Below are 23,722 nucleotides of genomic sequence, written 5' to 3'. Positions count from 1 at the left end.
AGGAAAAACAGAGAGATCTTCCAACTGCTGGTTACCTCCCCAAATGGCAGCAATGGCCAGGGCTGGTCCAGGCCGAAGCCAGGAGCCAGGAGCTTCTTCTCAAGTCTCCCACATGGATGCAGGGGGCTCAAGCTCCTGGGCCATTCTCTGCTGCTTTCCCAGGCTCATTAGCAGGGAGCTGGACTGGAAGTGGAGAAACCAGGATTCAAATCTGCATCCATAAGGGATTCTGGCACTGCACGCGGAAGGTTAACCTACTGTGCCACAGTGCCAGCCCCAGTACACATCTTTTAAATATTCTGATTACTCTTTGGGAAGAATTCCTAAAGCACTTCAGTGGATTGAAACTCAGAGCTGATTCAAGGAAAATCACTTGTGTGATTACTTTTGAAAGCTGAATTAACTGCTTTCTTTGTGAACCCCAACAATTTTATTTAAAATATAAATGACAAACGATAGCTACTAAGATTTTATGCAGGGGGCCAGCACTGTGGCGCAGTGGATTAATGCCCTGGCGCCCTTGCCTGAAGCACCGGCATCCCATATGGATGCCAGTTGATGCCAGTTCCAGACCCGGCTGCTCCATTTCCTGTCCAGCTCTCTGCTGTGGCCCGGGAAAGCAGAAAATGGCCCAAGTCCTTGGGCCCCTGCACCCACGTGGGAGACCTGGAAGAAAACTCCTGGCTCCTGGCTTTGGATCGGCACAGCTCCGGCCATTGCGGCCATCTGGGGAGTGAACCATCGGATGGAAGACCTCTCTCTCTCTCTCTCTCTGTAACTCTACCTCTCAAATAAATAAATCTTAAAAAAAAAAAAAAAAGATTTTAAGCCGATTAGAATGTTGAAAACATACTCACTACTCGGAGCTTATCAGCTCCCAATTCTTTTTTTTTTTAAAGATTTATTTATTTATTTATTTATTTGAGAGGTAGTTACAGATAGTGAGAGGGAGAGACAGAGAGAAAGGTCTTCCTCCGTTGGTTCAGTCCCCAAATGGTTGCAATGGCCAGAGCTATGCCAATCTGAAGCCAGGAGCCAGGCGCTTCTTCCAGGTCTCCCATGTGGGTGCAGTGACCCAAGCACTTGGGCCATCTTCTACTGCTTTCCCAGGCCATAGCAGAGAGCTGGATCAGAAGAGGAGCAGCTGTGACTAGAACCAGCGCTCATATAGGATGCCAGTGCCACAGGCAGAGGATTAACCTACTGCACCACGGCACCAGCCCCAACAGGTTCCCAATTCTTAAAAAGACTTATCAAATGAGATAGATGAAAATATTAAGAACTGTATAATCATATTTGTCGACATGTGGAAGAGCTGTATAACTCAGTTAACCAGATTTCCAGACACTCAATGCATGATGTTATAAAGTACACATTAAAAAAAAAAAATAGGGCCAGAGTTGTGGAGTAGCGGGTAAAGCCATTCCCTGCGAGTGGCTTCTGATTCAGCTCCCTGCTAATGGCCTGGGAAAAGCAGTGGAGGATGGCCCAAGTGTTGGGGTCCCTGTGACTCACATAGAAGACCCTGATGAAGCTTCTGGCTCCTGGCTTCACCTGGCCCAGGCCTGGTTGCTGCAGCAATCTGGGTGTGAACCAGTGTACAGAAAATCTCTGTGTGTCTCTTCCTCTCTCTCTGTAGCTCTTTCAAATAAATACATCTTAATAAATAAAATGCAAGAGTGAAGATCTATTTAAAGTACAAGATCTAACAGTGAATTTTAATGTAACAGTACAGAAGTTCAATGACAATGACATGGCTTCAGACTTCATATGGCAAAGAATCTTTAAAAAGGTTTCAGTAGGGGGCTGGTGCAGTGGCATAGTGGGTAAAGGGGCTGCCTGCAGTGCCAGCATCCCATATGGGCTCCAGTTGCTCCACTTCCTATCCAGCTCTCTGCTATGGCCTAGCAAAGCAATAGAAGATCGCCCAAGTCCTTGTGACCTTGCACCTGTGTGGGAATACATGGAGGAAGCTCCTGGCTCCTGACTTCAGATTGGCGCAGCTCCGGCCACAGTGGCCAACTGGGGAGTGAACCAGCAGTTAGAAAACCTCTCTCTTTCTCTCTCTGCCTCTCCTTCTCTCTCTGTGTAACTCTGACTTTCTAATAAACAAATAAAATCTTTAAAAGAAAAAAGTTTTCAGTGTAGTCTCAAAGAAATATGTCAGCAATTATCTAAAAAGGTTATTAAAATATGCCTTTTCCCAACTAAATTATCTGTATGAGGCTAAATTTTCTTCACATACTTCACCAAAAACAAAATATCAACTGTCAAACAGAAGCCTGATACACACAGTGATCTTCTGGTAATCCCACTTTTTCACTAAATTTTAAAATTACTTTTCATAATACTGCCATTTACTTGAGGTTTTTATAAATTTGTTTTAATTTCTAATACAGTATCAATAGATATAACTCATGTAAGCGAAATTTGTTTGAGTCTTTAACAATTTTTGAAAGTTTAAAGGAGTCCAGAGATCAGAGAGCCACTATCCCATTGCTATAACCACCTCCTAATTCCTCTGCCTGCCTCCAGGTTCACATCTTCTGGTCTACCCTACTGCCCCATGCATCAGCTTAAACTCTTAGTGTCACAGATTTAGCTATTTAGAGCTACATTTTAAGAAATAATTTTTACTTCTCTACTAAAACATTGCACGTTTCCCATTTCTCTAAATTAAGTACAAACTTCAATATAGCAAATAATTCTCAGTGTTTACTACATCACTGCAAAGAGACAAGACCTGCATTCATGCCATATGATGGCATCAAGTATATGAATGAAATGGAAAGAGAGCAGAATTACAATAGCTGACATGTAATTACACCAATACAAATTACAAGCTCTTGTGTCCCTTGTACAGAAATACAGATACATATTGATTTGCATAATAGCCTACCCTCTTTCAAACAAGACCCTGATTTCTCCCATTTAAGAGAAAGGGACGCTACCACAGAACTGAAATGAGGAACTACAGAAAGTGACTCTAGGACTCTTAGCTCTTCAGCTTCCCAATTACAGAACTTGACAACTGAAGGGTTTTTCATAGATAATTATTCCAACAAAATGCAATTTATTAACTGACTATAAAGATAAGATAGAGGTATGTATGATTTTACTAATACTAAGAATGTTTTCACTAGAGCAGTAGTCTCAAACAAGGACAACTGACAATTTCTTGAGACATTCTCAATTGTAACTTGAGAAGAGGTGTTAGGGGTATCTAATGATGGGACAGGAATGCTAAAATGCTAAAAATCCTACAAGACTAAAGAGAGTTCACCACAATAAATATCTGGCCCAAAGTGTCAACAGTGCCAAAGAAACCCTGCTCAGTAGATGTTTTCATACCTTGCCTCTGAATGTTCAATCTAAATCTCTTATTTCTCTAACCTTTCAACAAATTGCACAATTACAGTTGTCTCTTTACTGGAAATTAAACATCAGTCCTACTTCTACTTCCTATATTAACCGCCTCCATATAAATATTACAATAATATGACCAATTGTTCCCAAGCTCTGAATTTGGTTCCTTAAAAATCTTATTTGCGTTTAGTTATCCAGGAACTGTGGACATAAACAAAGTCAAATACCAAAGTACCACATAACACATAAACGGATTGGGACCCCTTATCTGGTCCCCAAATTTTAGAAGCCCACAAATACCCAGCCTCTTTGCTGACTATCTGTAGTTTTAGCTCTTCCATATTTGTTTATTCTTGAATGCAAATGAGGGCCCACTATGTGCAAAACAACCTGAGTACAAAATAAAAAAACATTTTACCATGGTCTACTAGAAACACAAACAGCTAAAATACAAAATGGTATGTGCTATAAATAGAAGCATCAAATAAGTGTTAGGGAAGCTTAGAAGAGAGAATGCCAGGAAAGGCTTCCCAGAAGAGGGTGATGCTTTAACTGAGAAATGTCACAGAAAACATATACTGTTCACATTTTAATATTTAGACTACAGTTCCCTTCCTCTCTTAAGCACTACTAGTTTTCAGTTTTTGCTTTGTCATCTAAACAACAGCAAGGTGCCACTCTAACAGATGTCAACAGACCACCGTGGCAACTAATTCAATTTCATCAAATCTTAAGTGAGTCAAAATAATTCTGTCGAAGCATTTCCTAGTGCATTCATCCTGTTCTACCTCTGATTTGGCTTTTAAAATAGCTTAATTTCCTTCACCAAGCAAATATACTGTCTGCCACCCAGTTAACTAGTGTTTCCTTCGCAATTTCTAAGACTCTTAACAGAGAATGCTCACTGCTTGTTTCTTTTGTTCTTCCAATTCATTCCATTCTCCAAAAAAAGAGTTTAATTTCCTTGCCTTACCCTACCACAAAACCTCACTTTGAATTCTGCACCTGAGCCAAACCATGAGTTCCAAGGTACAACTACAAAGTGATTGTGTAGCTTTTTAAGTCTTGTGATGGTTCCTACAACAGTACTGTTGTAGTAACCGTATGCTGAATCCTCAGCCACACAGTGACAAAAATTCAGATTTCTAATAGGAAACTGGACAACGATCCCCAGTGCCCCAGTGGTATAGATTCCTTTCCAGTACATACATCATTGCCATTTTCAAACCCACTTTTTAGTAATGGCGGTCTAGGTTAAGAGATACTAATGAAGCTTCTACCTGGCCATGGACAGAGCTGGTAGCAACTAAAGCCGTCAGGCTATTGAAGGTAAGTCTACTTCTAACTACTGAATGCCTCTGCTCCCCTCCCCCAAGAGAATCCTTAATAATGGGAGAGTGGGACACGCATCCAGGGAGGGTGGGGTAACAGACACATTTCGAAACTGAGTCGAGAGATCTGGCATTCGCTAATGCTGTCTCCGCCTCTGGGCTTCAGTTTCCCCATCTATAAAACCTGGATGTGATGCAGGCTATGGGGGTTGATCTGAATAATCTCTAAGGTCCTTAAGATTACAGTTAGCCAGAAATCCAATTTTTTTAAATCTGGCTGGATACGCAACACGTGGGAAAAAGACACGACCCTTTCACTACACAGCACCGACCCTAATTCTTGTATATTGTCTTTAGAAGCCTAGAAACTTCAGACTCACCCACCCTAACTCTCGGGCTGCCCATTTCTCCTACGGGGAAACCAAGGCAAATAAAGCCCACCCCGCACGACAGTCGAGGAAGTGAGTCAGACACCTTATCCTGGCTCTCTCCGCTCTGCCCCAGCAAAGGCCGGCCCCCGAGGGCTCCTAATCACCGTCAAGCGAATGAATGAGTACGAACAGATAGATGGAAGCTCCCCAAGCGTGGGCTGCAACTGGAGACCCCCGGGCCTACACCCCTCCGAAGTCGATTCCCTCCGAGGACACGAAGAGCCGGTCCTCCGGCCCGCAGCGAAACGGGCCCCGCCCCCTGCCGCCGGTCAGAAGGTGCGCGCCCGGGCGCGAGACTTCGGCGCCGCGGGCCTGGGACGCCCCGCGCACCCGCCCGCCCAGAGGGGAGGAGGAGCCTGCCCGGTCCCTCGCCGCCGCCGCCGCCGCCGCCGCCGCCGGCCCCGACTTACCGCGCTGCGGGGGGGAGGGGAAGTGTCCGGAGTGAGGGCCCAGGCCCGTCCGCCGCCCGCCGCTCACAGAGCAGCGCGAGGCTGCCAAGAAACCGTCGCCACCGCCGCCGCCGCCGCTCCCGACCGCCGCTTCAGGCGCAGCGCGCAGAGGGCCCGACTGCGTCACACGCCGCCCGCCGTCAGAGGCTCAGTCCGGGCGCTCCGCCCTCGCCGCCTGCGCATTGGCAGATCCAGCCGCCACTCTAGGTTCGCCCTGTTAGTCATTGGGCGCTGAGTCTTTTGAAACCGAACGTGAGGGCGGTCTTCGGGAGGGGGGGGAAGAGGAGGGTCAAATGGAGTTGGGGAGAGAAAGGGGAGGGCCTGTGGGAGGTACGTGGAGTCCCGCCCCTCACAGCCGCGGTTGGCTGGGAGAGAGTCTTGACGTCACACAGGGCTCCTCGAAGGGGGCTAGTGAGTGGCCAGACTGGTGTGCACTGGGCGGGATGTGGGAGAAGAGTGATGACGCTACTTGGAGACTCCGCCCCCTTCCTTCGAGCGGAGAGACTCGGGCTGCGGGCGCAGGGGCCAATCAGAGGGAAGGCCCCAGGATGGCATGGTAACTATTCTACCCTTTTCTTGCCCCAGTCCGCGGGCGGTGATGGGAAGGCTTCCTCCTCGCCCTGCTCACACTTCCTGGACAGACCACGTGCGGAGCTGGCCGCTCTTCCTGGGAGGTGCATCTGTCCGCAAAGCTATTCTGTGGCTAAGAGGCCCTAAATCCCTACCTCCTTGTCTCTTAACCCATGCCCGCACCAGCACACACCCTTTCCTTTTATCCCTAGGATAGACATTATGAACATTAGAGATCCTGTAAGGGAATGGCCAACCTTAGATTCCGGTACAACTAAGGATTCTTAGAACTTCTGTCCCATTTGAACGTTGAGAACCCGTACTTACTCTTAAAGGCCTGGTTCAAATGTCCCCGCATTTGCTGACTTTTCCCAGCAAGCTGCCTAATGCTTGGTTAGGTCTCTGTTACAACCTTGTCACTTTGTATCCTGTTATTTATTCATTTTCTGGTTTTCTTTGCTGGGGGCTTTTGGAGGTCAGAGAGCTGCGTTTTCATCCTCTTGCTCTTTTCCTGCCAGGGCCTAGCCCAGAGAAACCTGGTATTACAAGAAGCAGAGGTGGGCTTGTTCTAGAAACTAGACCTCTGGTGGCTGAGGCTCTCACACAGAGTTACAGCAGCAGTGTTTAGAAAGTGGAGTATGCAGAACATGTCTCCACCACCACCCCTCCTGGACCATGAAAACAAGGGAGCCTTGTCTAACGCTTAGATGAGTTTTCAGTGGTAGCGAGGAATGAGAGATAACTGACCTGTTGTAAAGTGGAGTAGTAGTAAGGACTGGTGTTGGCCTAGCAGTTAAGATACCACTTGGTTTCTGAGTTCAGTACCAAAGTGCCTCTGGGTTCATTCCCGCTCCTGACTCCAGTTCCCTGCCAGTGCAGATTCTGGGAGGCAGTGCTGATGGCTCAAATAGTTTAGTTCCTGTCCTCCACATGGGATAGCTCCTTTGAGTTTCCTTACTCTTGGCTTCCACTTCAGCTCAGCCCTGGCCTGTGCAGGCATTTATGAATTGAATCAGATAGGAGCTCTCTCTGTCTGCCTTTCAAAGAAAACAATATTTAAGTGGAATGGTTATAAAGATGGAATATGATTGTGGCTGGAAGAAACACTTAACATCACATGTGCTTAGTAAATGCTTGAAGAAGAAAAAAATGTATAGATGGCCAAATAGTAAAGCTAGTTTAAACATCTGATTCTTACTCACTGTATCCCAAGTCGTCCATTCAAACACCCCTCCTGCTGTCTTTACATCAGGAAGTCATTATCTTTCTGTGGATAGGTAGAGTGGCCTACTCACTGCCCTCCAGAACATTTATATTCTGACTAAGTGCACAGTAGGTGTACTTTTGATTGTTGATGCATAAATCAGTGAATTCTTTTTTTAAAAAGATGTATTCATTTTATTTGCAAATCAGTTAGAGAAAGAGAGAGTGACAAAGAGGTCTTCCATCCCACCTGCTGGATCACTCTGCAGATGGCTGCAATGGCCAGGACAGGACCAATATGAAGCCAGGAGCCAGGAGCTTCATCCAGGTCTCCCACTTAGGTGGCAGGGGCCCAAGTACTTGGACCATTTCTTGCTGCTTTTCCCAGACTATTAGTAGGGAGCTGGATCAGAAGTGGAGCAGCTGGGACTCGAACCGGCATGCATATGTAATGCTGGCATCACAGGTGGTAGCTTTACCCATTATGCCAGAACGCCACCCCTAAATCAGTGAATTCTGAAGTAGGAGAACAGTAGTAGTAGAAATATTGGTCTTTGGAATCAGAGAACCCTAGGTGTAAATCTGTTCCCAGCCATGTACAGCTGTATGAGCTCGGGAAAATTTTCCTGGCCCCTGAACTTCAGTTTCCTTGTCTTTTTTTTTTTTTTTTTTTTTTTTTTTTTTTTTTTTTAGATTTATTTATTTATTTGAAAGTCAGAGTTACACACAGAGAGAAGGAGAGTCAGAGACAGAGAGGTCTTCCATCCACTGGTTCACTCCCTAATTGGCTGCAGCGGCTGGAACTGTGCCGATCCAAAGCCAGGAGCGAGCCAGGAGCTTCTTTCAGGTCTTCCATGCAGGTGCAGGGGCCCAAGGACTTGGGCCTTCTTCTACTGCTTTCCCAGGCCATAGCAGAGAGCTGGATAGGAAGTGGAGCAGCTGGATCTCGAACCAGCATCCACATTGGATGCTGGCACTACAGGTGGCGGCTTTACCCACTGCACCACAGCACCAGCTCCTCCTTGTCTTTAAAATGGGGTTAAAAACTGTACTTGCCTCACAAGACTGTGGTGAGAAATAAATGACAACATATATGGAAGGCAATCAGCATGGCACCTGGTATGCAATAAGCCCTAACGAGTGATAGATAATATTTGTATTTGTTAAAAATGTCACAGAGGTCCAATTCTCGATAATCTAGGACACAGGTTCTGACACAGAAAGGGAACTCAGAACTATGTCTTGAGTGGGTGAGTTAATTGAATGCTTCCAGTCCAATGTACTAGTATGTATGCAGAAGTGAAACTAAATATTACACATTTGTGGGCAGACTGGAGTACACATGGGAAATGGGCTGCTCCAGGGAGGATTTTTCTGTGACCACGGTGATTTCTAAGGACCTCTTGTTAGATGCTCTGCTAGGTGTGTGGCCCATAACTCATTATTCCCAGGGGGTCCTAACTGCAGAAGGACATCTTTGTGGAGCCAGGGGCTTCCTGGCACACACACTGTTACTCTGATTCTCACAAGACCCTTTTTGGTTATCAGCATCTTCTTTCTTCCACTCTAAAGACACAGTTTTTCTGCATGCTCACAAATGCTTGCTGAGCCAAGCCTGGCCTTGCCATCAGGAGCTATGATGTCCACAGCTCAACACTCTGCTCTAGATAAGAAAGACAGAGCTTAGTGGGAGTCCAGCTCAGGAAAGGAAAATCTTAGGAGCTGCCAGTGTCACACACATGCTTTGAGAACTCACCGTATGCACCTATGAAGGATTGTGTTTGGGGAGGAAACAGGCCTACAAGGATCACAGAATCACCAAAGGCAAGAGATTTCCACATTGTTGGTTCTGGATTTCTTAGATGTTGCATTGGAACGAGCAGCAGAGTTGGAATCAGAGTTAATTTCAACTTCTAGATCTGCTAATTGTTAGACTTTGTACAAATTATTTAACAGATCTTGCCCCAGCTTCCTTACCTATGAAACTGACATAGTACTTCATATTTTGTAAGGTGCTTGTGAAAGTCAAATAAGGTAATGGAATTTGCAAAGGACCGGGGACATATTTGTCCATAGTAAGCAATCAGTAAATACTGATTCCGTCTTCTTGTCCCATGACTTGGTAAGGAAGGGTAAGGTTTGTAAGTAGCACATAAATGGATTTTTATAAATCCTATGTGAATCCCTTTGACTTTTAAGCAGAACATTTACTTAATTATATTAAATGAATTTACCAGAACGTTCAGGATTTTATCTAACATTTTATACTTTCTATTTGTTTAACCTGTTCTGTTTTTCTTTACTTGTTATTTTTTTTTAATTTTATTTATTTATTATTATTTTTTTTTTGACAGGCAGAGTGGACAGTGAGAGAGAGACACAGAGAGAAAGGTCTTCCTTTGCCGTTGGTTCACCCTCCAATGGCCACTGCGGCTGGCGTGCTGCGGCCAGCGCACCGCGCTGATCCAAAGCCAGGAGCCAGGTGCTTCCTCCTGGTCTTCCATGGGGTGCAGGGCCCAAGTACTTGGACCATCCTCCACTGCACTCCCTGGCCACAGCAGAGAGCTGGCCTGGAAGAGGGGCAACCGGGACAGAATCCGGCGCCCCGACCGGGACTAGAACCTGGTGTGCCGGCGCCGCAAGGCGGAGGATTAGCTTAGTAAGCCGCGGTGCCAGCTTACTTTTTATTTTTTTATAACAGTAGCTGCCATTTGTTGAGGCCCAGCCCTTTGCCAGATTTTTTAAAAAACTTAGATATAATCCACACAACACAAAATTCACCTTTTTTAAAAAAAAGATTTATTTTATTGGGGCCGGCACTGTGGCGTAGCAGGTAAAGTCGCCACCTGAAGCGCCAGCATCCCATATGAGCGCCGGTTCGAGTCCCAGCTGCTCCTCTTCTGATCCAGCTCTCTGCTATGGCCTTGGAAAGCAGTGGAAGAAGGCCCAAGTCCTTGGGCCCCTGCACCTACGTGGGAGACCTGGAAGAATAAATTCAAAGATCTATTTATTCTGCTTGAAAGTCAGAGTTACACAGAGAAAGGAGAGGCAGAGAGAGAAAGAGATCTTCCATTCACTGGTTCACTCCCCAGATGGTCTCAATGGCCAGAGCTTTGCCAATCTGAAGCCAGGAGCCAGGAGTTTTCTTCCAGGTCTCCCACACGGGTGCAGGGCCATCTTCTACTGCTATCCCAGGCCATAGCAGAGAGCTGGATAGGAAGTGGAGCAACCAGAACTTAAACTGGTGCCCATATGGGATGCTGGCGCTTCAGGCCAGGGCTTTAACCCATTGCACCACAGCGCTGGCCCCAAAATTCACCCTTTTAAAATGTATAATTTATGGGCTGGCACTGTGGCATAGAAGGTTAAGCCTCCAGCTGCAGTACTGGCAATCCCAAATGGGTACCACTTGAGTCCCAGCTGCCCCACTTATGATCCAGCTCCCTGCTAATGTACCTGAGAAAGCAGAAGATGGCCCATATTTGGGCCCCCACACCCATGTGGGAGACCTTGATGAAGCTCCTGCCTCCTGACTTCCAAATGGCCCAGCCTCAGCTGTTGTGATCATTTAGTGACTGAGCCAGAGAATGGAAGATATCTCTGTCTCTCCCTCTCTCTCTCTTTAACTCTGCCTTTCAAATAAATAAATAAATCTTTAAAGGTGAAATGTATAATTTAGTGGATTTTAGTGTTTTCAGAGGCTGTGCAACCATCACAACTGTGTAATTCTAGAACATTTTGTTAACCCCAAGAAGAAACTCAGACCCATTAGCAAACACTCCCTCTTCCTGCCTTTCCTTAACCCCTAGTAACCACGAGCCTCCTTTCTCTATGGATTTGCTTATTCTGGACATTTCATATAAATGGAATCGTACAAAATATGGCCTTTATGTGTGACTTCTTTCACTTAACAGTGTTTTCAAAGTTCATTTATGTGTAGCATACATCAGTAATTCCTTGCTTTTTATGGTCAAATATATAACATTCCATGAATACCACCTTTTGTTTATTCATTGATGAGTTGATGAACATTTGGGTTGTTTTCACTTTTTAACCATTATGAGTAATGCTGCATGAATATTCATATAAAATTATTTGTGGATGAATATTTTCAACTTTCTTGGGTTTATACCTAGGAATGGAATTGCTAGGTTATCTGGTAACTCTGTGTTTACCTTTTTTTTTTTTTTCCATTTGTCAAGTGCTTTATTTGTTAAAAAAGATTTTATTTATTTGAAAGGCAGAGATTGATTGATTGATCTATCTATCTATCTATCTATCTACCTGCTGGTTCACTTCCCAAATGGCTGTAACAGCCAGCTCTGGGCCAAACTGACACCTGAAGCCAGCAGCCCCATCCTGCCATCTGAGTGGCAGGGGCGCAAGAACTGGACCATCTTCTACTACCTTTCCAGGCACATTAGCAGGGAACTGGCTTAGAAACAGAGCAGCGGTAATCAAACTGGTGCTCTGATCCTCTGATAGGGGAATGTCAACTTCGCAAGTGGCAGCTGAACCCACTGGGCCACATATCCAAATACTTTATTTTTGATTCTGCATGTTGACTTTAAAAAAAATTATTGAGGTGAAAGTCACATAACAAAATGAAACTTTTGAGGTAAACAATTCAGTGGCATTTGACGCATTCACAATGTTGTGCAGCTCCTGGGTACTCCTAGTTCCAAACATTTCCACCACTCCAAAGTAAAACCTGTTAATCCTTTAAGGACTAGCTCCCTGTTCTCTTCCACTGACCCCTGATTACATCCAATGTGCATTCTGTCTCAATGAATTTCTTTACTCTGGAAACTTTTTATATAAATGGAATCATATAGTATGTGGCCTTTTGTGTCTGACGTCTTTCACTTCATTTGTTCTCAAGTTTCATCGGAGCTGGAGTATGTATCAGTTCTTCATTCATTCCTATATAATATTCCGCTATATGGCTGTACTACATTTTGTTTATCCATTCATTTCTTGGTGAACATTTGGGGTGTTTCCATCTTTTGGGTGACTTGTGTGTACATGTACCTGTTTGAGTACTTGTTTTCAGTTCTTTGCTGTATGGACTGAGGAATGGAATTGTGAGGTCATATTTCCAGTAACTCTGTGTTTAACTTTTAGAAAACTGCCAAGCTGTTTTTCAAACTGACCACACTATTTTACATTCCTGCAACAATATATGAGGGTTCAAATTTCTCTACATCCTTACTAACAGTTATTTTCCTTTTTGTTTTTTAAAGATTTATTTATTTGAAAGGCAGAGTGACAGAAAAAGAGGAATTCAGATGGAGAAAGAGATCTTCCATCCACTGGTTCACTCCCCAGACAGCTGGGCCAAGCTGAAGCCAGGAGCCAGGAACTCCAACTGGGCCTCCCCTGTGGTTGGCAGGGGCCTAAGCACTCAGGTCATTCTCCACTGCCCTCCCAGGCTCAATAGCATGGAGCTGGATCAGAAGCAGAGAAGATGTGACTTGAAATGACACTCTAATATGGGATGCTGGTGTCACAGGCAAGCAGCTTAATCTAATGTATCACATTGCCAACACCACTTATTTTTCTTTTTAAAAAATATTTTAGGGGCTGGCACTGTGGTGTAGTGGGTTAAGCCGCCACCTGCAATGCAGGCATCCCATATGGACACCAGTTGGAGACCTGGCTGCTCCACTTCACATCCAGATCCCTGATAATGAGGCTGGGAAAGCAGTGGAAAATGGCCCAAGTACTTGTGCCGCTGTGCTCATGTGGGAGACCCAGCAGAAGCTCCTGGCTCCAGACCCCTGGCTCTTGGTTTCATTCTGACCCAGCTCTGGCCATTGCAGCCATTTGGCGGGGGCGGGGAGGGTGGACCAACAGGTGGAAGATCTCTCTCTCTCTCTCTCTCTCTCTCTCTCTCTCTCTTTCTCTCCCTCTCTAACTCTGCATTTCCAATAAAATAAAGAAATATTTAAAAATTTTTATTATAGCCATCCCACAAACTATGGTATGCATTTCCCTAATGATTAATGATTGAGAATCTTTTCACTGCTTATTGGCCATTTATGTGAGGATACTTCAAAAAGTGGAAAAGAGAGTTAAAAGATAAGTTTATTTGGGTGCAAGTAATTTTTGAAATCTGTACATAGTTTTTTGTTTGTACAGATAGAGAGGTAGGAACAGAGAGAAAGAGATCTTCCATCCACTGGTTTGCTTTCTAGATAGCGGCAATGGCTGGGGCGGGGCCAGGCTGAAGCCAGGAGCCAGGATCTTCATCTGGGTCTCCCACGTGGGTGGTAGGGACCCAAGCACCTGGGCCATTTTTCTGCTGTTGTTCCCAGGCCAATATCAGAGAGCTGGATTGGGAGTGGAGCAGTTGGGCTCAAATCAGTGCCCATATGGGAAGGGGGCATCACAGGTGGCAGCTTTACCTGCTATACCATAATGTTGTCCCTGTGGCCCCTGTGCATTTTTTTTTTTTTTAAGATTTATTTGAGTTACAGAGAGGCAGAGGCAGAGAGATAGAGATAGAGAGAGAGAGGTCTTCCGTATGCTGGTTCACTCCCCAAATGGCCACAATGGCCAGAGCTGTGCCAATTCAAAGTCAGGAGCCAGGAGATTCTTCCAGGTCTCCCACATGGGTTCAGGGGCCCATGTACTACTTGGGCCATCTTCTACAGCTTTCCCAGGCCATAGCAGAGGACTGGATAGGAAGAGGAACAGCCGGGACTACCATATGGGATGCCAGTGCCGCAGGCGGAGGATTAACCTACTTTACCACAGCGCCAACCCTCCCTGCATTGTTTTTTAATAACATTCATCCACCATGAACTTTTTGAAGACTCCTTGAGGCACGGATTTCAATTTTTTAAAAAATATTGATTTTATTTTTGAAAGGCAGTTACAGAGAAAGAGAGGGAGAGACACAGAGAGAGATCTTCCATCTACTGGTTCACTTCCCAGATGGCTGCAACAGCTGGGGCTGGGCTAGGCCAAAGCCAGGAGCCAGGGAGCTAGGAGATTCCTCTGGATCTCCCATGTGGGTGCAGGAGCCCAAATACTCGGGCCATCTTCTGCTGCTTTCCTAGGTGTATTAGCAGGGAGCTGGATTGGAAGTGGAGCAACTGGGACTCGAACCAGTGCTCACATGGGATGCCAGCATTGAAGGCAGCAGTTTTACCTGTTATTCCATAATGCCAGCATTTCCATGATTTTTTTTTTTTTTTACTTTTTTTACAGGCAGAGTTAGAGAGAGAGACAGAGAGAGACAGAGAGAGACAGAGAGAAAGGTCTTCCTTCCATTGGTTCACCCCCCGAAATGGCCGCTATGGCTGGTGTGCTGCACCAACCTAAAGCCAGGAGCCAGGTGCTTCCTCCTGGTCTCCCATGTGGGTGCAGGTCCCAAGGACTTGGGCCATCCTCCACTGCCTTCCTGGGCCACAGCAGAGAACTGGACTGGAAGAGGAGCAACTGGGACAGAATCCAGCGCCCAAACTGGGACTAGAACCCGGGGTACCAGCGCCACAGGCAGAGGATTAGCCTAGTGAGCTGTGGCGCCGGCCTTTCCATTATCTTTTAAAGTATCTTTATGTCTCTTTCCTTGCATTCTTTTAAACTATTCATTTATCCTCCTATACTAGTTTAGAAGTTAAATGATTTTTTATTATTAACATTTTAGTGATCTCCTTAGACATTACTACATGCACCCTTATTTACCAAAGTGTCATGCTAATCTGTATCTTATGGACTGGATACAGTTTGCTGAGAAGGAAAAGGGGAATGAGAACATTCCAGGCCAGATAAACAGGGAAAACAAAGGTGTGGGGACAGGAAAGAGCCCAATGTATCCAAAAGTATATACTTGAACTTGATCCTAGTAGTAAAAAGGGAGCAAAGAAAGTTCCATAGAACACTGAAGATTTAATTCCTGTTTGAGTCTTTGTGGGGCTATAGCAAGATGAGAGAGCAATGCAGTGGATATTTTAAAGCCATCCAAGAAGTTTGCCTTGGTCATGAAAAAGATCTCTGATCAACCAATAAATAAAAGATATGGGCACAAAACATTTTTTTTAAAGATTTATTTTTATTTATTTGAAAGAGAGTTACAGAGAGAGGTATAGGCAGAGAGAGAGGTCTTTCATCTGCTGGTTCACTCCCCAGATGGCCACAATGGCTGGAGCTGCACCGATCCAAAGCAAGGAGCCAGGAGCTTCTACCAGATCTCCCACGTGGGTGCAGGGGGACCCAGGGACTTGGGCCATCCTCTACCGCTATCGCGGGCCATAGCAGAGAGTTGGATCAGAAGAGGAGCAGCCGACCTCTTCCGGTCCGGCTCTCTGCTATGGCCCGGGAAGGCGGTGGAGGATGGATCAAGTGCTTGGGCCTTGCGCCCTCATGGGAAACCAGGAGGAAGCACCTGCTTGGCTCCTTGCTTCGGATCGGCACAGCGCGCTGGCCGTGGAGGCATTTGGGGGTTTAACCAGCGGAGGGAAGATCTTTCTCTCTGTCTGTCTGTCTGTCTCTCTCTCTCTCTCACTAACTAACTCTGCCTGTCAAAAAAAAAAAAAAAAAAAAAAAAAAAGAAGAAGAAGAAGAAGAGCAGCCAGGACTAGAACTGGCATTCATATGGGATGCTGGTGCTTCAGGCCAGGGCTTTAACCTACTGCGCCACAGCACCGGCCCCAGCACAAAGCATTTGTATATGATTGGTCAAGTTCTTTTTATTTATTTATTTATTTTTGATTTTTTAAGATAAAAAAAAAGAAAAAGATCTCTGAAAAGGACAAAGAATGACTCCTCTGCAAGCCAAAGGGACTGCTGATTTTCCTGAGGCTTCCCAGGAGACACAGGTAAACTTGGGCCTGAAGCTGGTTGTCTTCAGCACTGTCTGTATCTCTGCCTCTTAGTTCACTCCAGCCATGCTCACTCCTCACTCCAGCTGCCACCCCTAGCAGTTGTTCTTCAAAGCCTTTCGGCGTGGGGGTGTAGGGGGGGTGGGCTTTGGCTCTAATGGGATGACTGTATCCCATTTGGAAGTGCCTGGTTTGGAGTCCTGACTTTGCTTCCGATTCCAGCTTCCAGCCGCAAATGATGGCTCAAGTAGCTGAGTGCCCGCCACCTACTTGGGAGACCTGGATTGAGTACTGAGTTCCCAGCTCCTGGCTTCAGCCTTGCCCAGCCTGTGCTGTTGCAGGCATTTGGGGAGTGAACCAGCAGATGGAAGCTCACTCTTTCTCCTCTCTCTGTGTCCATCTCTCTCTCTCTCTCCTTGTCTCTCTGCCTTTCAAATAAAATGAAACTAAATATAAATTTTAGAAGCAACAGAAAGTTTCTTAAAGTTCCTAAATCTCTGATTATTGAAGTACTGCCCTTCTACCAAAACTGAGTTCAATCAAACCAATACAAAAAAACCTCCTACTACTGTCTCTGTCCCTGGACTAAGCTAAAAGATTAAGAAATGAATGAACTTATATGAACTTCCAGAAATGTGGGCAGATAGACAGGCAGCAAGTTATTTTGCTTCATTGAAGTCATGGTGCCGATAGATAGAAGTATGCTGCAAGACCATGTGATGCTGCTTGTGGAGAAGGGAGGCCGCCACATCATGGAATCCAGGGGGAGAAAAGGGAGAAGTTGAGCAAAGCTTCATGGCCAAGGGAGTGCACCTGGTGTGTAAAATTTGTGGCTGCCGGAGTGGAAGATGACCAGATTATAAAGAATGTTCAATATCACACTAAGGGATTTGCTCTTGATCCTAAAAGTTAAGGCCGGCGCCGAGGCTCAATAGGCTAATCCTCCGCCTTGCGGCACCGGCACACCGGGTTCTAGTCCCGGTTGGGGCACCGGATTCTGTCCCGGTTGCCCCTCTTCCAGGCCAGCTCTCTGCTGTGGCCAGGGAGTGCAGTGGAGGATGACCCAAGTGCTTGGGCCCTGCACCCCATGGGAGACCAGGAAAACCATCTGGCTCCTGCTTTCGAATCAGCGCAGTGCACCGGCCGTGGCGGCCATTGGAGGGTGAACCAACGGCAAAGGAAGACCTTTCTCTCTGTCTCTCTCTCACTGTCCACTCTGCCTGTCAAAAAAAAAAAAAAAAAAAAAAAGTTAAGGAGAGTTGCTAACTAACCCATCTGCAGCAAAGGCAGGACAAGAGCCAGTGCGGCTGTAATGGGGAAGTTGATGGAGAGACAGGAGGACAAGGAGGCAGTGAAGGAGACTGGCTGTAAGTTTTCCACATTTTCTAGCTGTCATCTCTCACCCCGTTCTGTGCTGTCCTCATGCTACTAGGGGCTGGAATATCCCTGTGAACAGTCTGCTTGGAGGTATCTAAGTACAAACAGGGAGCACAGTAGTGATTGTGGCTAAATCTGGGAAATAGTGGCACTGCTGCAGACACAGTCCTCTCTGGAGTGTGTCCAGTCTCCAGGCAAAACTACCAGGAAGGCAGGAGACCCTAGAGGGCCTCAACAACAGCAGCAGCTACTTGGAGCAGGGACAAATGCTGATTCAGTAACTACTAAGTACCTACTGAATGAGGACAAAGCAAGATGCTTAGATGGTTGCTCAACTGCTTTGTCTGCAAAATGGAATCCATCAAACTTACTTACTAGACTATTAAGAGGATCAGATGAGAGTATATATACAATCCTTGACACACAGTAAGAATCAATTCTTCTACTTTTCTCACAGAAACCAGTGAGGGTGGGAGTCTTTCAAATAAAGTAAACAGCAAAAGTCTTAAAAATAAATAGATTCAAAGAGGGTCAGGGACAACCAAGGTCAAATTTTTTCAGGAAAGGCCTCAGGGCAGGCATTTTGCACATTGGTTAAGACCCTACTTTGGGATGCCCGCATCCCATATCAGAATATCTGTGTTCGAATCCTGCATCCGCTTCCAATCCAGCTTCCTGCTAATGAGCACTCTGGGAGGCAGCCATGATGGCTCAAGGTGCTTGGGTCCCTGCCACCCCATTAGGAAAACTGGATGGAGTTCTGAGCTTCTGGCTCCATCCTGGCCCAGTTCTGGGATTTAGGGAGTGAACCAGCATGTGGAAGCTCTCTCTCTCTCCATGTCTGTCTCTGTCTCTCTGCTTTCAAAGAAAATGAAAATAAGTCAAATTTTAAAAATTAAAAGAAGAAAAGGCTGAATCAGGATGATTTCAAACTCTCTGGCTTATGCATCTAGCTGTAAGAATTATCAAGTATTGTGTACTTTCCACATGCCTGTCATGTTGCTCTATTATCTCTAATTCTCAAGACAACTGATGATGTGGATAGTCCTAAACCATTTATGAATGAGAAAAAGCTTAGAGCTTTATGATGAATTGCCCACATTACCCAGGTCATCAGAGTATTAAGGGCAGAAATAGTGCACCTCAAAGTTCAGGCACTGGAGATGATTGGAAACAGTATTTAGGGATAAGGGAACAGACAAGGAGTCAAGATAGAGAACAAGCCAGGAGCAGGCACCCTGTGTTGGAGCTAGATAAAGAGACACAAAACCCCATGGCAGAAAACCTAATTGTACATGCCCAATTAGATGGAGGTGGTTCCTTTGGTAAAGCTTCATTAAAGTTTTATTTGTCCTGGGACCTTAAAGGACAGGGTGGGTGTGGGGATGGGGTGGAGAAGAGGTGGAGAATTCGAAGTCGGGAAAGGTGGTTTGCAGAATAAGACACCTTTCCTCCAGGCTTGGAGCCCTGAGTGAGTCTGAGACATCACTGGGTCCCCCACCTTTGCTCGGCCCAGTGCCTGACGAGAGGGCACTAGGCTGAGTGAATGCATGAAAAAAGAGTCCTGGCAAATTATTCACCAAATTTGAGCCTCTATTTTCCACTCTATAAAGTGACAATTGTAGCTACCTCTTGGGATTAATGGTATATAGTGATTAAGTTGCCAGATTCAAATACTGGCTCTGACGTTTATTAGCTGTGTGAGTAGGTAACTTAACCATCTCTGTCTTTCATTGGTAAAATGGGGATATTAACAGTATCTTAAGGTTTTTCTTTTCAAGTTTATTTATTTGAAAAGCAGAACGAGAGAGAGAGTGAGATCTTCCATCTGCTAGTTTACTCCCCAAATGTCTGCAATAACGAGGGCAGGACCAAGCCGAAGCAAGGAGCCAGGAACTCCATCCAGGTCTCCCACGTGGGTGGCAGGGACCCAAGTACTTGAGCCATGATCTGCTGCCTTCCATGGTACACACAAGCAGGAATCTGGATCCAAAGCAGAAGCAGGACTCCATCCTAGGAGCTCCAATATGGGATGTGGAGGTCCCAGGCAGTGGTTTCACTAACTATACCACAACGCTGCACCTACCTCAAAGGGTTTTTGTTTTGTTTTGTTTTAATGAGGTTTAATGAGATGACTTAATCAAAAAGTGCCTGGGAAATAATGGGTGCTCAGAATGTGTCGATTATTACCGTGAGGATTTAAATGGGGAAATGTGGTGGTAACCACGTCTAGCTCAAGTTCTCCACCCGCGGTAAGTGCTCTGACAACTCCTCAATGTGCCTGCAAGTGAGATTATTGGTCTCCTCATTTTCCTTCCCTGTTGGGGTGGGATGATTGGAAAGGAAGCCAGGGGTCTCCTTCAAGTTCCTTTATTTGCCAGTGAGGGTCATGGTGGGGAGGGAACCCTGGGAGCTCATTAGGGATCAACCCTTTCATTGCAGGGACCGATCTAAGGCTGGGGTGAGTGGGGACAGGGTGAGGGGGGAAAGGAAGATTCTTTGCCTGTGCCGGCCTGGATGGGGCGCCCTCTCCTGACCAAAAGTGCGAACAGCACTGCCCTACACGTTCTAGGCCTTCTCTCACCCACCACATCTCCTCACCTGTAAGGTGCTCGTGCCCTTGCTGAAATGCTCCCAGTTGGTTCAATGGAGCAGGTTTTGGAAGAAGGGCGCCGAGGCTAGAACGGAACCGAATTAATGTTTCCGAAGGGCAAGGCTGGATAATTCGGTTAGAATGGAGAGGGGGAAGAGGGTGGCACAGGGAGTGAGAAGAATGGGGGCCCTGCTGAATTAATTTTATGTTCTCTCAACAGGTGATGGGACGCAGCTGCGAGGTAAGATGGCTCATTCAAACCCAGGTGTCCGGGGCGCTTCCGGCCGCTCTCTCGCAGCCGGCATTAGTGGGGAAGATCAGGGCTGGAGAGGTTGGGCTTGAGACAACGTCCGATTAAGGGGGAAAGTCGAGGGTCGGGGTCCCCAGAAAAGGGGTGGAGCTACAGAGAATCCGCGCGTAGTTTCCTCCCTAAGTTCCGCCCCGAGCGCGCCGGCGCCGCCCCCGCAGCTCCCGCTCCGGCCCGCCCCCCCGCCGCTCGCCCCCGGCCGGGTCCTGGCTGCCCCCGGGTCTCCCGGGTTCCCCCGGATCCCGGCCTGCGCCGGCGCGGCCTGCTAACCACCGCTGCCTGGGTGAGTATGGGGTGGCGGTGCCGGACCGCCCGGCCGCACCACTCGCGGGGGGGGGGGGGTGGGTGGAGCTCGGCCACGAGGTCCTGCCACCGCGGGGCCGGTCCAGCTCTGGGGGTCCGGTGCCTGCCCTGCTCCCTCCCACTCCGCGTCCCGGAAACCGCTGCTGTCAGGACTTGGCTGAGTTGACTCCCCCTTTCCTCTCCTCCCCAACACGGGGCTGAGTGCAAGGGTTGGGCCCGCCAGTCTTTACTCACCCAAGGGCCACCTGATCGATACTCCTCCCTGGTGCAGCCAGTGGAGGCGTGGGGGCAGGGGGAAGCCTCGGGACCCCAGAGACTTGTTTCAAATCCCAGCCGTGTCAGTTGTTAGCCTGTGACCTTGAGTGCGTGTTTCTAACGTTCCTAAGCCTCAGTCTCCTCTTCTGTAAAATGGAACCATACAGGCTAAAGAACCTACGTCAGAGAATTATAGAAGATACGGTGCTGAGCAGGCACGCAATGAGTGTAGGTTCTCACTGGAGGCGGAGAAGCTCTGTTAGGGGCCTTGCAGGAGATTGAGATACCCCTAGGAAAGCAGTTTCAGGCCGGGTAGTACCCATGAGGGGGAAGAGCTGTTTGAGGGCTGAGCAGCTGCCCTTCAGGTAGTGAGCTCCCAGTCCTGAGGGGTGGAGAATGACCAAGTTGGAGGGGCCAGTAGTCCAGACCACATGATCTGTAAGTTGCCCTGCTGCAGAAATGCCCAGAGTGGTTAGGTGACTTGCCCAAGGTCACACAGCTAAAAGGGAAGCCAGACATTCCTCCAAGAAGTGGTATGGACTATCCCTTAAACCACCCCACCACCCCCTTTCCTTGGGCAGGGTCTGTGCTCCTTCCGGGAGCCTGAGCAGCTGACTTGTGGAAAGCTTGGGGAGGGTGGGGAGTGAGCAGTGCTGCTGGCTCCTGCAGAGTCTGGGTTAGAGCTGGGCATGGAAGGTGTTCCACGTGGAGAACCCCCACGCCCCCCAGATTTGTGATCTATTTAGGGGTGATCCAGAGAAGGTGTTTGATCTGTGAGGGTCACCAGCTTCCTTGGGGAGGTCCCAACCCTAAAAAGGGAGAGGAACTTGAACAACTGGAGCTGCCTGACCAGCCTGGCACAGAGACCTACCCACCTAGCTTGTTCTGGAATGCTAGGAGGCTGGCCTTGCCGAGGTCAGGGTTCTCTTCCCGAGGGTGGGACTAAAGGGGAGAGTCCTGTGGGTGGGGCCAGGAAGAGTCCGGACTTGTTTTGGCAAGGCCTGTGCACCCAGAAGGGCGGGTTCTTTATCTGGAGCCAGCCCTATCTTGGCAACAGGAAGCCTAAATTCCAGGGCTGGCTTCGCTCAGCCTGAGCACATGGCTTTGAGAAATGACCCTTTTCTCTCGCCGCTGGGGTTCTGTGTCTCTACAATGGGCACAAAGCTGCCGGGCTTATTGCTGTAGGATTTGGCTTTTCCTTTTCTTCCTGTGGACAGGTAGCCCTTCTCCCTCCCACAATCTGACCCTTCTGTTCAGAACGCTGACCCAGAGAAGAAGGGGTCAGAGAAGGCCAGATTGTAGAGAGTGAGTCTTCATGGGCCCCACATCTCCCTGCTGCTGGCTCTGCCACCTGTTTGCTCTGTGGCTACTTGCAGGTTCCTGCCTCAGCTGCTCCTTCTATATGCTGAGGGGTCCGAGCTAGGATTATTGCTATATACTTAACTGTTATAGTTCCTGACCTTGGGCACTCTTGCCTGGGAGAGAAGTCATGGTCCTCAGGCCGGGCGTGGACAGGCCCCCTAGGCACTGGGAAGCCTCCAGAAGCTGACCATGCAGCTCCCTCCAGCAAACAGCAAGCCCGGGCTAGTGAGAGCCAGACCTGATTCTGCAAAGTCTTTCACCCTGAGAGCACGTGAGGCAGTAGGCGTTCACAAACGGGGCCGGGAGTTCTGTCAGCTTCCAGGGAGTCCCTGCTGCCATGGATTGCGGTGCAGACAGGCAGAGCACTCAGAGCCTGGGAAGGGACCGAAGGTGCAGGAGGGCACTGGGCTGGGGGGTGATGCAATGAGAGCTGCAGAGAGGCCCTGAAGCCTGGGGGCTGGGCCTTGAGGCCCAGAGGCCTGGGGGAGGAGATGGGCCGTTCGTCTACTAGTTGGTTTTAGGGTTGGTTCTTTTCTTTCATTCTTTTTTTTTTTTATTTTAAGATTTATTTATGTATTTGAAAAGCAGAGTTAGAGGGAGAGAGTGACAGAGAAAGATCTTCCATTTGCTGGTTCACTTCCCAAGTGGCCACAGTGGCTGGGGCCGGTCCAGGCTGAAGCCAGGAGTTGGGAGCTTTAGCCTGGTCTCCCACATAGGTAGCAGGAGCCCAAGCACTTCCTTCCCAGGTGCACTAGCAGGGAGCTCGATCAGAGGTACAATAGCCAGGACTTGAACTGAAGTTATATGGCAAGCTGGTGGCTTAACTCACTGCGCCACAATGCCAGTCCCTAGTGTTGGTTCTTGAAACAGAGAGAGACTTATGAAAGTAGCTCCCCAGCCCTAGGCCTGTCAAATCTGGGAGAGCGTGAGGAGGTCTCTAGTCTATTTAACTCCACACTGGCATGGCTCTGGGTCATTGCCTTCCCTCTGAAGTTGAGGCTGAGTGTTTTGGGATTCTGAGTCAGTCTTCCCTACCTTTAGGTGGCTTCTCTCCCAGACTCGTCAGCCCACAGCACAGCTGCATTTAGGTCTGAGCACAGGGCTGACTCCCCCCACTGAGTCCCAGCCCTGCTGCCTGGGGCTCTGACAGCATGCCACTCCATCCCCAGGTCTGACAAGATGTACCAGGTCCCACTGCCGCTGGACCGGGATGGGACCTTGGTCCGGCTCCGCTTCACACTGGTGGCCCTGGTCACGGTCTGCTGTCCACTTGTCGCCTTCCTCTTCTGCATCCTCTGGTCCCTGCTCTTCCACTTCAAGGAGACAACGGCCACACACTGTGGGGTA

General features: G+C 47.6%; 2 protein-coding genes across 51 annotated transcripts in view; one reads left to right on the top strand and one right to left on the bottom strand.

Annotated features, from left to right (window-relative positions):
- NUP98 (nucleoporin 98 and 96 precursor) overlaps nt 1-5,695 on the bottom strand; it is a 132,045-nt gene extending 126,350 nt beyond the window's left edge. For 16 of the 28 annotated variants that reach the window (XM_008264814.4, XM_008264831.4, XM_008264859.4 and 13 more), the window contains exon 1: nt 5,539-5,679. The gene's annotated coding sequence lies outside the window, so the exon portion shown is untranslated. Of the gene's footprint in view, nt 1-5,171; nt 5,390-5,538 lie in introns of those variants that run through there. The other 12 variants (XM_070074502.1, XM_070074504.1, XM_070074505.1 and 9 more) reach the window with 7 other exon arrangements.
- Nucleotides 5,647-23,722, top strand: part of PGAP2 (post-GPI attachment to proteins 2) — a 28,240-nt gene continuing 10,164 nt past the window's right edge. For 4 of the 23 annotated variants that reach the window (XM_070074628.1, XM_070074621.1, XM_070074613.1 and 1 more), the window contains exons 1-2: nt 20,604-20,738; nt 23,545-23,719. In XM_070074628.1, the coding sequence (XP_069930729.1) occupies nt 23,555-23,719 (165 nt within the window). In that variant the 5' untranslated portion in view covers nt 20,604-20,738; nt 23,545-23,554. Of the gene's footprint in view, nt 5,785-5,999; nt 6,134-16,077; nt 16,176-20,094; nt 20,284-20,368; nt 20,390-20,603; nt 20,739-23,544; nt 23,720-23,722 lie in introns of those variants that run through there. The other 19 variants (XM_070074632.1, XM_070074622.1, XM_051822986.2 and 16 more) reach the window with 14 other exon arrangements.

The sequence above is a fragment of the Oryctolagus cuniculus genome, chromosome 1 (genome assembly GCF_964237555.1).
Source record: "Oryctolagus cuniculus chromosome 1, mOryCun1.1, whole genome shotgun sequence".
In the NCBI taxonomy this organism is placed as follows: Eukaryota; Metazoa; Chordata; class Mammalia; order Lagomorpha; family Leporidae; genus Oryctolagus; species Oryctolagus cuniculus.
Note: the sequence above shows the minus strand (reverse complement) of the source record. Positions and strands in the feature narration are given on the sequence as shown.